This window comes from Rhinichthys klamathensis, unplaced genomic scaffold (genome assembly GCF_029890125.1).
Source record: "Rhinichthys klamathensis goyatoka isolate OS25496 unplaced genomic scaffold, OSU_Roscu_1.1 h1tg000303l_1, whole genome shotgun sequence".
Classification (NCBI taxonomy): Eukaryota; Metazoa; Chordata; class Actinopteri; order Cypriniformes; family Leuciscidae; genus Rhinichthys; species Rhinichthys klamathensis.
In genome coordinates this window covers 4,245,180-4,260,179 of record NW_026606822.1, presented here as the reverse complement: position 1 = coordinate 4,260,179, position 15,000 = coordinate 4,245,180, and the positions used below count along the sequence as shown (strand labels likewise).

Genomic DNA, 15,000 nt, shown 5'->3' with positions numbered 1-15,000 from the left:
AACTAACATGAACAAACAATTAACAAAGAGACATTAACAAAGATTTGTTTATTGTTAATTCATGTTAGTTAATGTATTAATGATGTTAACTAATGAAACCTTATAGCAAAGTGTTACTAAAATTGTAAAAATTAGTAAAAAAAATAAAAATAAAAAAAAAACCAGAACCCATCCTGCAAGTACAAATGTCAAACTTCATATTAAATGAGTAAAATAAATAAATAAATAAAACAGATAACATATATTTAACTGTTTCCCTGCCAGCATTTTTTAAAATAGTTACCATCCACCGCCAGCATTTTTTAAATAATTTTTACAAAGGTTTAATGGCCGCCAGAATATTTTGTTGTATGAATATCTGAATAATATTTATCAAAAGAAAGAATAAAAGCCTCGGTTTTTTATTTTTTTAATTTTTTTTACATTTTATTCTAGCTTCATGGATTCCTTTTTTTATCAATACTTGTATGTGGGTAAGTTTCATAAAAAAAAAAAGCAAAATTTTGAGCAAAAGGCTGAGAAAATCGTGTTTTTGTCAAAGACAACATCTGAATGAGCTTTAGAACGATGATCAAAACACCCCAAAGCTTCACAGTCCTATAGCTCGTCCTGGGTCGACATTTCATTAAGTAACATTAGGCAGTTTTGATTTATATGCTGTTTAATGTTGATGATCGTGTTATTTTACATAAGCATCTGCTTACATATGATATCGCTTGTTTCTGCTTCTTCTTCGCCTGTGTTTTGATCAGGAGATTCTGTACACGTTCAGAAGATGCCTTATAGCAATGTCAATGGCGGGGAAAGAGTTAAAGGGTTAGTTCACCCAAAATTGAAAATTCTGTCATTAATGACTCACCCTCATGTCGTCCCAAGCCCGTAAGACCTCCGTTCATCTTAGGAACACAGTTTAAGATATTTTAGATTTAGTCCGAGAGCTTTCTGTCCCTCCATTGAAAATGTATGTGCGGTATACTGTCCTTGTCCAGAAAGGAAATAAAGACATCATCAAAGTAGTCCATGTGACATCAGTGTGTTAGTTAGAGTGTTTTGAAGCATCGAAAATACATTTTGGTCCAAAAATAACGAAAACTACGACTTTATTCAGCATTGTATTGTCTTCCGGTTCTGTTGTGGATCCGCGTTCAGTGCCGCTGCTGACGTAAGACGCTGCTGACGTGTGTCTGGTGTGTGTGTGTGTGTGTGTGTGTGTGTGTGTGTATTCTGGTTCTGTTGTGGATCCGCGTTCAGTGCCGCTGCTGACGTAAGACGCTGCTGACGTGTGTCTGGTGTGTGTGTGTGTGTGTGTGTGTGTGTGTATTCTGGTTCTGTTGTGGATCCGCGTTCAGTGCCGCTGCTGACGCGTGTCTGGTGTGTGTGTGTGTGTGTGTGTATTCTGGTTCTGTTGTGGATCCGCGTTCAGTGCCGCCGCTGACGTGTCTGGTGTGTGTGTGTGTGTGTGTGTATTCTGGTTCTGTTGTGGATCCGCGTTCAGTGCCGCTGCTGACGTGTGTCTGGTGTGTGTGTGTGTGTGTATTCTGGTTCTGTTGTGGATCCGCGTTCAGTGCCGCTGCTGACGTAAGACGCTGCTGACGTGTGTCTGGTGTGTGTGTGTGTGTGTGTGTGTGTGTGTATTCTGGTTCTGTTGTGGATCCGCGTTCAGTGCCGCTGCTGACGTAAGACACTGCTGACGTGTGTCTGGTGTGTGTGTGTGTGTGTGTGTGTGTTCTGGTTCTGTTGTGGATCCGCGTTCAGTGCCGCTGCTGACGTAAGACACTGCTGACGTGTGTCTGGTGCGTCCGTGTATTCGGGTTCAAATAAATATGGCTGTGTTGAAATCCTTAGACATGTTTGCGAAGATTGTTTTGTTTCCAGCGTGCGTCTCCCTCAGACTGTAAACGAAGCTCGGGCGCACCAGACACACACACACACACACACACACACACACACACCAGACACACGTCAGCAGCGTCTTACGTCAGCAGCGGCACTGAACGCGGATCCACAACAGAACCGGAATACACACACACACACACACACACACACACACACACACCAGACACACGTCAGCAGCGTCTTACGTCAGCAGCGGCACTGAACGCGGATCCACAACAGAACCGGAATACACACACACACACACACACACACACACACACACACCAGACACACGTCAGCAGCGTCTTACGTCAGCAGCGGCACTGAACGCGGATCCACAACAGAACCAGAATACACACACACACACACACACACACACCAGACACACGTCAGCAGCGTCTTACGTCAGCAGCGGCACTGAACGCGGATCCACAACAGAACCAGAATACACACACACACACACACACACACACCAGACACACGTCAGCAGCGTCTTACGTCAGCAGCGGCACTGAACGCGGATCCACAACAGAACCAGAATACACACACACACACACACACACACCAGACACACGTCAGCAGCGTCTTACGTCAGCAGCGGCACTGAACGCGGATCCACAACAGAACCAGAATACACACACACACACACACCAGACACACGTCAGCAGCGTCTTACGTCAGCAGCGGCACTGAACGCGGATCCACAACAGAACCAGAATACACACACACACACACACACCAGACACACGTCAGCAGCGTCTTACGTCAGCAGCGGCACTGAACGCGGATCCACAACAGAACCAGAATACACACACACACACACACACCAGACACACGTCAGCAGCGGCACTGAACGCGGATCCACAACAGAACCGGAAGACAATACAATGCTGAATAAAGTCCTAGTTTTTGTTATTTTTGGACCAGAATGTATTTTCGATGCTTCAACACATTCTAACTAACCCACTGATGTCACATGGACTACTTTGATGATGTCTTTATTTCCTTTCTGGACAAGGACAGTATACCGTACATACATTTACAATGGAGGGACAGAAAGCTCTCGGACTAAATCCAAAATATCTTAAACTGTGTTCCGAAGATGAACGGAGGTCTTACGGGCTTGGAACGACATGAGGGTGAGTCATTAATGACAGAATTTTCATTTTTGGGTGAACTAACCCTTTAACACAACCTCTTAATTTAAAAATAAATCGGATTGTTAAACACATCCTTTCACTGATCATTTGTTGAAAACGAAAAAAACAACATGATTTTTAAAAGTTTGAACCATCTTCCTGAAAAGTGCCAGCTGTATTGAGCTGTGTTGCCTGAACCTGCCCTACATCAGAGCAGGAGAATGAGGTTTGGTGTGGTTTGGCAGCAGAAGCTGATATGAGAGGAGCTGCTGGTGAAGGGTGTGTTCATGTGTGGATTAGATGGAGGGTGGAGGATCAGGACTGCATTATGCAAGGACACTGAGTGACATCATTCACGAGTCTAATCCTTAAATGGGGCACGATTTCCTTCCTCTGCCCTGAAACAACAACTCATATGCAATAGTTGAATGACACTGAAGTATGTGTGTGTGTTTGGGTTTTATTATGCTTTGGTGACAAAACTGTCCCCAGTAGCGAGCTTCAGTCTTGATTATTCTCTATTGTTGCAGCTCCTCTCTTCCCAGTCTGTCAGTAACGCTATGTTTAGTTCCTTTCTCTATGAAGCTCCTCCCTCTGAAAAGCACAATGAGCTCTGATTGGTCAGCTGGATCAGTGTGTTGTGATTGGTCATTCGAGTATGTTTTGGAAATGTCACGCTCCTTACCATAACCGCTTTAAAACCGTAGTGGAAAAAACTGTGTCTATAGCAACAACACACTACTAACTAACTCAACCAGGCCCCGCCCCTTTATTACTTAAAGCTGCAGTGCGCAGTTTTTCCTCTTTGTCGCCATCTCTGTTCGAAATCTGCAATTGCAGTCATTCGCGGAATTATCAACTTTACGTGAGTTGTGCCTCGGCACGGCACAGTGCGGATGAACACAATGTTTGAGGAGAGTGTGTGTGTCAGTCACCGCGCCGGTGTGGATACTGGCATTCAGAATCACAGATTATACTTTTTGGAAGTATGACCAACATAAAAATTTTCACCGGAAAATGTCATCTGAACTAAGAAACAATTACTTTTGTTCTGGTTCTGACATTGCAGTAAATCACGCTGATTAAATCTAACAATCGCTTATAAGTTATCATATCACGCAAAACCGTGCAAATTATACTTTGTTCTCAAATTGTTAATGTTAACAACGTCAGCATTGCGTGACTACATGTAATGTCCTTCCGATATTATCCTTGTTTTCGCATGGGTCCGGTTGCAGTCTCTTTTTTCTGTAGCCACTCCGAAGTCTGAACGAAGTCTTTTGCATTTTACAGCGGGTGAATCTGTTGTCACTGGTGATCGTCGTTTGAACCTTTCTGGATCCGCCATCAAATTAATAAGTTTAATTATATCAAGTGCTGTGAGAAAAGGCTATAAATCTCCACCTCCAACATCCTCACACTCATAGCCTACTAGCCGAGACTCTTCTTTATGTGTACAGATGTGTGTGTACAGATGTGTGTGTACAGATGTGTGTGTACAGATGTGTGTGTACAGATGTGTGTGTACAGATGTGTGTACAGATGTGTGTACAGATGCGTGTACAGATGCGTGTACAGATGCGTGTACAGATGCGTGTACAGATGCGTGTACAGATGTGTGTACAGATGTGTGTACAGATGTGTGTACAGATGCGTGTACAGATGTGTGTGTACAGATGTGTGTACAGATGCGTGTACAGATGCGTGTACAGATGCGTGTACAGATGCGTGTACAGATGCGTGTACAGATGTGTGTACAGATGCGTGTACAGATGTGTGTGTACAGATGTGTGTACAGATGCGTGTACAGATGCGTGTACAGATGTGTGTACAGATGCGTGTACAGATGTGTGTACAGATGCGTGTACAGATGCGTGTACAGATGCGTGTACAGATGTGTGTGTACAGATGTGTGTGTACAGATGTGTGTACAGATGTGTGTACACAGATGCGTGTACAGATGTGTGTGTACAGATGTGTGTACAGATGTGCGTGTACAGATGTGTGTGTACAGATGTGTGTACAGATGTGTGTGTACAGATGTGTGTACAGATGTGTGTACAGATGCGTGTACAGATGCGTGTACAGATGTGTGTGTACAGATGTGTGTGTACAGATGTGTGTGTACAGATGCGTGTACAGATGTGTGTGTACAGATGTGTGTGTACAGATGTGTGTGTACAGATGTGTGTACAGATGTGTGTGTACAGATGTGTGTACAGATGTGTGTGTACAGATGCGTGTACAGATGTGTGTGTACAGATGCGTGTACAGATGTGTGTGTACAGATGCGTGTACAGATGTGTGTGTACAGATGTGTGTGTACAGATGTGTGTGTACAGATGTGTGTACAGATGTGTGTGTACAGATTAGTGTACAGATGTGTGTGTACAGATGTGACGTAATGACGCAAAGACATGCTCGAATCTCCCGCGGAAATCCACCAGTACCACTGGAGTTAAAAACATTATTACAAGCTTACCCCTTTGAATCCAGCTAAAGCTATTTTGGATAATTTTGAACCCAAAAAAGCTATGGACTGCAGCTTTAAATAAAGCATGAATTATTTAAATAGGAATATTGAGACTACAATAGAGGCGTTTCAGGGAGTTCAGAAACAGTGACACTGAAATGAGAATAACCTTTTTGAACTTTGCAGACCTTTTTCATGCTCAAACAGCAACAATACACACTAAAGAAAGCAGATCTTCTTTAAAAAATAGCGTTAAATATATATATATATATATATATATATATATATATATATATATATATATAAAAAGTCTATGGTATGTCCTGGCTTAGATTGAGAGTGTGTGTATTTTGCATGCATGCATTGCTCAGTTGCATCCATATGCATGATCATTTCTCATCATGCTTTCTGTCTGCTTTGCACAGAGGAGTTGCAGGATGAGGAAGAGGAGCAGGAGGAGGAAGGTAGTGCGCTTCTGCTAATGCTGTTGCTAAAGCTACACCTAATAATTAATGAGGTTTGCCATAATGGACTCAGAATTAATAAACAGATTATGTTGTCGGGTGAATCATGAATTGTGTCATCCTAAAATAAAAATAGATACATGGTGTTTTGCATAAACAAATATTATGGATATTTTATGAAATTCAAAAGAATGAAAACTAATGCTTCATTTTTACACCATAAGGACACCATTTTTTACACCATTACACCATTTTTTCATGATCAAAATAAAATTTGGTTATTTTTTTGATTAATGGGGTGAAATAAAACCCAGAAATTTCCTTGTGAAATTCACTGTTAGCTTTATTTGTGCATGTGCTTTAAAAAATGTATTATGCACATTATATTATCATTTTAAACAACAGCTACTTATAGACTCACTGTAAAGAATTCAAAGTCATAAATAAAACAAAGGTTATTGGAGTATGTTTTAAAAGAAAATACCTTTTCAATTTTTTAATGCTTAATTCAATGTGTTACTTGCCATTTCTTGCCAAGTGAAAATTGTTTCAAAGTAAATCCTACACCATTTTTTTTATATAAGTAGGCTACTATATAATTACTTAAAGTTAATAATTATATATAATGCACACAAATCACGTATAATGATTCAAAGGAAAGACACACAAGTCTTCAAAACAACGTGTTTTCGGATAAATCACTGTTTATGCGTTCATTTGTAGGGCTTGTAGAGGCCGCTGGGAAGCAAACACCCAATCCACATCATGCAGGTAAAACAAATTCAATAATACAGGATTATTCAGCAAGTGCTTCTAAACAACACCCAATAATTATACTTTCACAAAGTCTCTGATTAAACCAAGTGTGACACATTTGGGATGAAGTTTCGAACAATGTCGGCTATTGTGGGCTTAATGGACCAATCCATCATATCTAAAACCCTCCTGGGTCAAACTGACCCCAAAGCAACGTTGACCTCTCTGAAATATATGCTATTTGTATTTATTATAAGAAGTCGTAAATATGCACACTTTGTGTTAGAGAGTTGAAAGGTGACCACCCGGATGTTCTTAAACAAAATAGCTTTTAGTCCAGATTCCCGTGTCTGATAAGAAACGTGTCTCCAGGGCTTTCTCCGTGTCTCTGTGGATTACCACACTGCTGTCAGGTGACATGCTGTCTTTTCTTATTTAGATGCGGCGGAGGAACATGGAGAGGAAGGTAAACCCGATACCATCAGACTCATTCAAAACTGGTTTTACAATTGAAACTGGGCCCCGATGAGCTATGAACTAAACCACCAACATTGCTAGTATGCAAGTGTTTTCATAAATCCATATTTCTCCCCTTTCCCTTTCTGCAAACTGAACGGTACAGAAGAAACAAAGCCAAAGCATAAGTGAGTGGAATTTGCAAATATAAATTAATATAAAATAAAAGGACACATAATTGCAGGTTTATGTTATTTTTACATGGACTTTTAGTTTGTTTCACATTGTTTCCCTGTGTTCTGTTCCTGTTTCCATTGTTCCCTATGTTCCCGCTTATCTGTCTCCTAGGTTACTGATTGTGTCCCTGTTTGTTTTCATGGTTATGATTTGCACCTGTGTGTAGTTTAGTTGCATTTGTTTAGTGTAATTTGTCCCTTGTGATTAATTTAAGACGTATTCTAGTATTTTCTTGTGTGTGCATGTTGCTTACCACTCAGCATGATACATAGCCTAACTATAATATAACCAAAAATTCCCAAATAAAAGACCGTTTTATGAGAAAAAAAAACAACTAATGCATTGTTGTTGATTTTAAGACCCTTTGTGCCAGCGTTAGTGCCTCCCAAAATTCCTGATGGAGAGAAAGTTGATTTTGATGTGAGTACATTTTTTATATTATATTTTATTTTTATTATTTTTTATTTGTATCTCTATTTTATTTATTATTTTTATGTTATTAATTTAATTATTTCAGATTTTATTTATTTATTTTATTTTACATTTTATTTTATTATTATTCTTTAGTGGTATATTATATTACACCACATTACCCCATTAATTTAAGTATAAACATGTCTACTCAAATGACATTTCATTCTTTTGTTTGCTCTGTCTAGCAGCTTTGGCAGCAAATACTTTCGCAATACGAACATACGTTTACTGTCATACCAATAAATCACACTGAACTTTCAGTTATTAAATTAAACAATGTAATATGACCTGTAGATTTTAGTAACACTGCCATAAAACATGTGCCATAAGTAGTTTTTACTGCATTGTACATTATTACAATTACCTTTAAAAACGTATCCTTAGGATATTCACCGCAAACGTATGGAGAAAGACCTGACGGAGCTGCAGACTCTTATTGAAGTGCACTTCGAGAGCAGAAAGAAAGAAGAAGAAGAGCTAATCAACCTCACCCAACGGATTGTAAGACATTTTACTATTAATAATTAAATACCCTACCACTGCAAGCACGATAAGACAAGTGAAATGACCCTGCTGAAAGACATGACCAGTAGGGTTTGTTGGTAAACAGTGAGTTATACTGGTCCACCGGCTGGACTAGCAACAAACCAGCTCTAACCGGTATGGAAACTCAAACTAGCCTTACTCTGCTCTTTCCAGCAGGACTGGGATTATCCTCACAGAACCAGACTGTCCACTACAACCTAGAAAACTAAATAAATACAGTAGATACATTCAAATAAAGGCAGGACTCCATAAACTTCTGTACAGAAAACAATCAAAAACTGAAAGTACATCCAAAAGTACTTCATATTTTACCAAATTAAAAACAACAACAACAACAAAGCAAAATATACTACAATTTGGATTTAATTTAAATGAAATTATGAATGAGTGTCTTAGAAAACTATATCAAATTATATGCGAGTCTCCTGGAAATTAATGCATAAATAACATTATTTTGCAAGTAAGAAAGATTATTTCATTAATGTGAGGGTATGTGATAAAACGTGATATAGATTATCACCAAATAGATTCCAGATCCCATTCCGGATCCACTTAAAATAAACGTGATACACTACCATTCAATTTGACCAATCTTGCAAAAACACTTTTTATTCAGCAATGATGCATTAAATTGATCAACAGTGACCGTAAAGACATTTATAATGTTTCAAAAAGTTTCCATTTCAAATCAATGCTCTTTTGAACTTTCTATTCATCAAGTATCACAGTTTCCTAAAAAATACGAAGCAGCTCAACTGTTTTCAACACTGATAATAATCAGAAATGTTTATTGAGCAGCAAATCACCATATTAGAGTGATTTCTGAAGGATCATGTGACACTGAAGCTTTGCATCATTAGTGGATCATGTGTGTGTTGTGATCATCAGGAGAACCGCAGGGCCGAGCGAGCGGAGCAGCACCGGATCCGGACAGAGCGGGACAAAGAGCGGCAAAACAAACTAGCCGTAAGTCTCTTCAAGAGGACGTCACGGCGATCCTGTAGGAAGAAACAGTCGCTTATGTGATTAGTCATTTATTTATTTCAGGAAGAAAAGGCACGAAAAGAGGAGGAAGAGGCCAAGAGGAAGGCTGATGATGACGCTAAGAAGAAAAAGGTTCTCGCAAGCTTTCAGTACACGGGATACATGCAGAGGGTAAGGCAAGCCAGAGGTCAAAGGTCACAGTGATCAGGTCACCAATGCTCATGTCCTGTTCGGATTTGATTGACAGACAGATAAAAGGGGCGGGCCTAAGAAGCAAACTGAGAGAGAGAAGAAAAAAACTATCCTGAGCGAACGGCGCAAGGAACTGAACGTGGAAAACATCGGCGCCGACAAGCTGAGGTAAAAAAAAACGTATCAAAACACAACGTCAATTACCTCTGCCAGCATGAAACATAGCGAGGTAGCTTTAACAAGCACCGTGACATGAAGCCACAGGCTGTTGCTTCTTATTCAGAGACTGGTTAATCATGTTCTCATGTGGGTTTTCATGCAGAGACGCTGCGAATGAACTCTGGACGTGGATGCGCCAGCTTGAAGCCGAGAAGTTTGAGCTGCAATACAAATACATGTGCCAGAAGTACGAGGTGAGGTTTCTTACACACAGAGTGCCAGTTTCTTGCGTCACCAGATCAGGATGTTAGAGAGGAAAGTCACAACGTAAGGACAGGACGTTTAAGACATGTCATACATCCATCAATTACACATGCGGTCACACCCAGCACAGACTCGACAGAACAATCATGCGGGCCGGTTCCCAGAGGCTCAGTTTGATTGACATGAGAAGGAGAAGTTTTACGGCAATGATTCACCGAGATTGATTCATACGTGTGATTTTTTTTTTTTTGTCTTATAGATCACCGTTCTCAGGAATCGAGTCAGTGACCATCAGAAAATGTAAGTGGCTGTGATATGAGCTGATTTCTCCATGCATTATCAAACGCTATCACACCACAAATGAAAATGCCCAGTTTAGATTTGCTACTTTATTTTGGTGAGGTTGTTCACATGACCTATTAAAAAACGGCCCGTGTCAGACACCAGGCCTAATTACAGAAATATGATGATTAAAGTTAGAAGAACTTTGGGTAACGCTTTAGATTACAGCCCGGAAAGTACTGTGTAATTAAGAGGAATTTACAGTGTAACTTGCGGTAATTATAGTATAAAGTACTTGCATGTAAGTATAAGGGAACAATATGTAAAGTTTGGGGAATAAAGGGGTAACAACCAGGAGAATTAAAAAAATATTTATACTGTAAGTATTATAGACCTAAGGGGAACTTATTCTACTATTAACAATTTGGGAGCATTTTAGCGAGAACATACACTGCGTACCTTTTTGTAATAATTGTGTACCAATACATACTGTATAGGCTTTTTTAAAAATGACAGGGTACATATCTATGCATTTATAAAAATAAAAAAAATATGTTTTTTGATAGCAAAAGTGCAGATGTTTAAGTTTGGGCTAACATGTTTCAAGGCAAGAAAAGCTAAGACTATTGCAATTTTTTTAAATACTGGGAAATATATCTGGTTTCATGTGGTTACAGGGTAAGTGGTGCTTGTATAATAAATAAAGGTTTCCGAGTCAGTGATATAAGATTGTGTGTATGCATTTTTATTGTACTTACCCTGTAACTACATGGAACAAGAGGGTAACAAGCACCACTACATGAAACAAGAGTATCTTTCCCCAATATTTGGGCAAATGTTGCAATAGTTTTCGTTTTCAGTGCACTTTTGTTAAAAAGATTACTTTATAAATGCATAGATATGTACCCTGTAATTTTTAAAAAGCCTATACAGTATGTACTGGTTCACCATTATTTCAAAAAGGTATGTTCTTGCTAAATTGCTCCCAAATGTAAGATTGTTATATCATAATAGTAGAATAAGTACCCCTTAGTTCTATACTTACAGTATAAATATTTTTTTAATTCTCCTGGTTGTTACCCCTTTATTCCCCAAACTTAAAATATTGTTCCCTTATACTTATATTGTGTGTACGTTATAGGTACACTATAATTACCGAAAGTTAAACTGTAAAATCGCTTTAATTACACAGTCGGGCTGTAATCTAAAGCGTTACTGAACTTTGCACTAGTAAAGACTAGTAAAAGAGTCTCACTAAAGATTCATTTATTTGATCAAAAAATACAGTAAAAACTGTAAAATTATGAAATATTATTACTATTTAAAATAAGTGTTTTCTGTTTTAATTTATTTTAAAAAGTAATTTATACCAGTGATCAAAGCTGAATTTTCAGCATCATTACTCCAGTCTTCAGTGTCACATGATCCTTCAGAAATCACTCTAATATGATGATTTGCTAAAAAGAAACATTATTATCAGTGTTGAAAACAGTTGCTTCAAATTTTTGTTGAAACCATCATGCATTTTTTTCAAGATTCTTTGATGAAAAGAAAGTTCAAATGTACAGCTTTTATTTGAAATAGAAATCTTTTGTAACATTATAAATGGCTTTGCTGTCACTTTTATGCATCCTTGATGAATGACACTATTCATTTCTTTTAAAAAAATCGTACTGACCCCAAACTTATTGATAGTAGTGTGCATTCGTATTTTTAAACATATACCTCATATAGTGCAATGATCCATAAATGATGATTCACCACAGGAGTAAATCAAGCATGACCTTATGATGACGGTTCAGTTAGATTGTTCTGATATTCTTCTTTTGGCAATACAGCCACATTCAACCTGTCCAGCCCCCCACAGGTGTTAAATATCAAGCAACTGTTGCACAAGAAAACATGTTACCGAATGATGAATAATAGTCCTAAAATAACATATTGACCTCAGTGACAGGCCTTGGTAAAGACCTAGCTAAGATGCGTAATGCCGCTAAGATAATCTAGCATAGCATCGTGTTTCCAGAACTTTCTGTGTAAAATAACAGTTGCTGCTGTACAAAACAAACAAAAAACAGACAGATGACGCATTGTGTACATGCGATGTACACATAAGTACCACGGTTCAATGAGAGGATCAGATGGTGATATGCTGGTATTTTGATACGCCTTTTTACTGAAGGATCATATGGCATTGAAAGGATAACATGTTATTACCATTCCAAAACATGGTATTAAATGGGAGCTTAAAAAGTTAATCATAATTTTTTTATCTCACAATTCTGACTTTTTCCCCTCATATTTGCAGGTTTATAACTCACAATTCTGCCTTTCTTCTCAATTGTGAGTCAGAATTGTGAGAATTGTTTGTCAAGAGTCAGAATTATGAAACATAAACGTGCACTTTAAGAGAAAAGAAATCAGAATTGTAAGATAAAAGTAGCAATTCCTTTTTAATTCTTCATTCCATGGAGGAAACAAGTTTTTATATAATATATATTTGTATGCAAAATATACACTATTTTTTCGTCAACTTAAAAGTATATTCATCTAAAATAACTGGTAAGTTCAAGTCAAACTGAATCAATCCAATGAAATTAAATTTATGCAAAAAATTATTTAATAATCATGAAAATAATCAGATACAAACAATTACACTGAATGATCATATTTATATATCATAAATTGCACTAATACGGTATTACATCATGCTAGTGTCCAAAACATGGTATTATCATATTTTATATAACAAAAATGTGTCAGGTTATATTAATCTAAAACAACTTGTTTAATTCAAGTAAAAAAATATATTATTTAACATTAATGAATCATTCTGATGACATTAATATAATGCAACAAACATAATTGAATTATCTGGCAAATAATCAGGTACAAACAAATATATTGAATGCTCATATTTATATTTACGGAAGCGTATTGCTTTCACTTGAGGAAAAAAATCTACTCTGTTTTTCTGAATTAACGAGTTAATTATCTCAGAATTACGAGAGAATTTTTCATGGAAAAAAGTTTTTGCTCTGTTTTTCTGAATTAATGACTTAATTATCTCAAAATTATGAGTAACTCATTAATTCATAAAAGCAGAGTGAAAAAATGTTTTTCAAGAAAAACGTATCTCATAATTCTGAGATAATTAACCCGTTAATTCAGAAAAACAGAGCAAAAACTTTTTTTCAAGAAAAATGTATCTCATAATTCTGAGATAATTAACTCGTAATTCAGAAAAACAGAGCAAAAACTTTTTTTCAAGAAAAATGTATCTCATAATTCTGAGATAATTAACTCGTTAATTCAGAGCAAAAACTTTTTTTCCATGAAAAAATATCTCGTAATTCTGAGATATTAATTTGTTAATTCAGAAAAACAGAGTAGATTTTTTGTCCTCAAGTGAATACAATACGCATCCGTATAAATTGCACTGTTAAGATACTTTAAAGAATACTGTGGTATTACCATCATGCTAGTGACCAAATGATATATTATTATGCAAAATATAACAAAAATATATATTGTATTGTCAGATAACTTGTTTAATTTAAGCAATATAGGGTATAATTTAATATTATTAAATCAATCTGATGACATGCAACAAAAATAACAGAATTTAATGCATGATACTAAAATTTATTTGGGGGTATAAGACTCGTTTTGCAAGCATGTGGACAGCTGCTCTACACTAAACCGTGTGCAAGTCACGTAGTGTAATTATAGACGACTATTAACATAAAATTACAAACCAGCAGTCGATCCCATCATTCAGAGGACTTAACAAAGCCTCAGTCCAACCCAGTGTTCTCTCGTGTCTCGGATAGGTGATATATCTCACGCCAAAAACACATGACTCCTGCTTGACTCATGCCAAATCTGTATAGACTTGCCGAGTTATGGCTAATCTGACCGGTACTGAAATGAGCTCAGCTTTAATACCGCTGGGAGGTTCTACCGGCCTCAACTGTGGGAATACCAGGTGTCTAACAAAGGATCGTTGCAGATAACAGCAAGTTTATATCTCTACAGTCTCCAGTTATGATGCTGCGAATTCTGTTCCACTTATCCACATGTCATGTCAGCGCATTTAATAGCTCTGTTATTGCCGGACTGGCACGAGGAAGAGCATGAGCATGAGTATGACAGATCCGGCAGCTGTTCAAGGGTTAAAGGGGGTCAGACAGACCCGGGGCTCCTGGGAGATCCTGCTCTAAGCGCTAGAGGAATCCGGTCGGACCCCGCTACTGCCAGAGATACAGTATACAGCTGCTGCAAAATAACACTGATGCTGGTATAAATACATGGATTTTGTTAACACCTAATGTACTACTGGCATTGCTGTATATTAGGTCATGCTACATTCTTGCAAATAAACACATGGATCCAAAAGACTGAGGCTGAAACATCTGAAGAATCTTTTTTAAGTTTAACAAATAACTGTTTTATTCTTTGTGACCTTGTAGATCTCGACCCAAAAATAGGTCACAGGTCTATTCTGATCTGAAAAACAATGCTAGATGAAAATAATAAAATGCAACCATATAATTCTGCATTGATAATTTACACACTGGTTATTACAAATGCATTAAAAATTTTAACAATAAATAATGCATTTGTTTTTTCCCCCCCCTTAGTACAAAAGGATCCAGGACTAAGAGAGGACTAAGAAAATAATGCAGCTCCGCATGCA

The 15,000-nt window shown here is 37.7% G+C and overlaps 1 protein-coding gene across 1 annotated transcript; it reads left to right on the top strand.

Moving 5' to 3' along the window:
- The first annotated feature begins 5,818 nt into the window (after positions 1-5,818).
- tnnt2b (troponin T type 2b (cardiac)) lies at positions 5,819-15,000 on the top strand. The gene is made up of 11 exons (XM_056270493.1): positions 5,819-5,951; positions 7,147-7,173; positions 7,330-7,351; positions 7,760-7,820; positions 8,259-8,375; positions 9,309-9,386; positions 9,468-9,575; positions 9,652-9,764; positions 9,919-10,009; positions 10,279-10,319; positions 14,945-15,000. The coding sequence occupies exons 1-11, from the start codon at positions 5,846-5,848 to the stop codon at positions 14,982-14,984; spliced, it is 804 nt and encodes a 267-aa protein (XP_056126468.1). The 5' UTR covers positions 5,819-5,845; the 3' UTR covers positions 14,985-15,000.

What these genes read in the sequence shown, in the direction of transcription:
- tnnt2b (XM_056270493.1), top strand. Translation starts at nt 5,846, where the DNA reads ATGCATTGCTCAGTTGCATCCATATGCATGATCATTTCTCATCATGCT. An exon ending in AGAGGAGCAGGAGGAGGAAG is followed by an intron (nt 5,952 to 7,146) that starts GTAGTGCGCTTC and finishes TTTCTTATTTAG; the next exon opens with ATGCGGCGGAGGAACATGGA. An exon ending in AGCGGCAAAACAAACTAGCC is followed by an intron (nt 9,387 to 9,467) that starts GTAAGTCTCTTC and finishes TATTTATTTCAG; the next exon opens with GAAGAAAAGGCACGAAAAGA.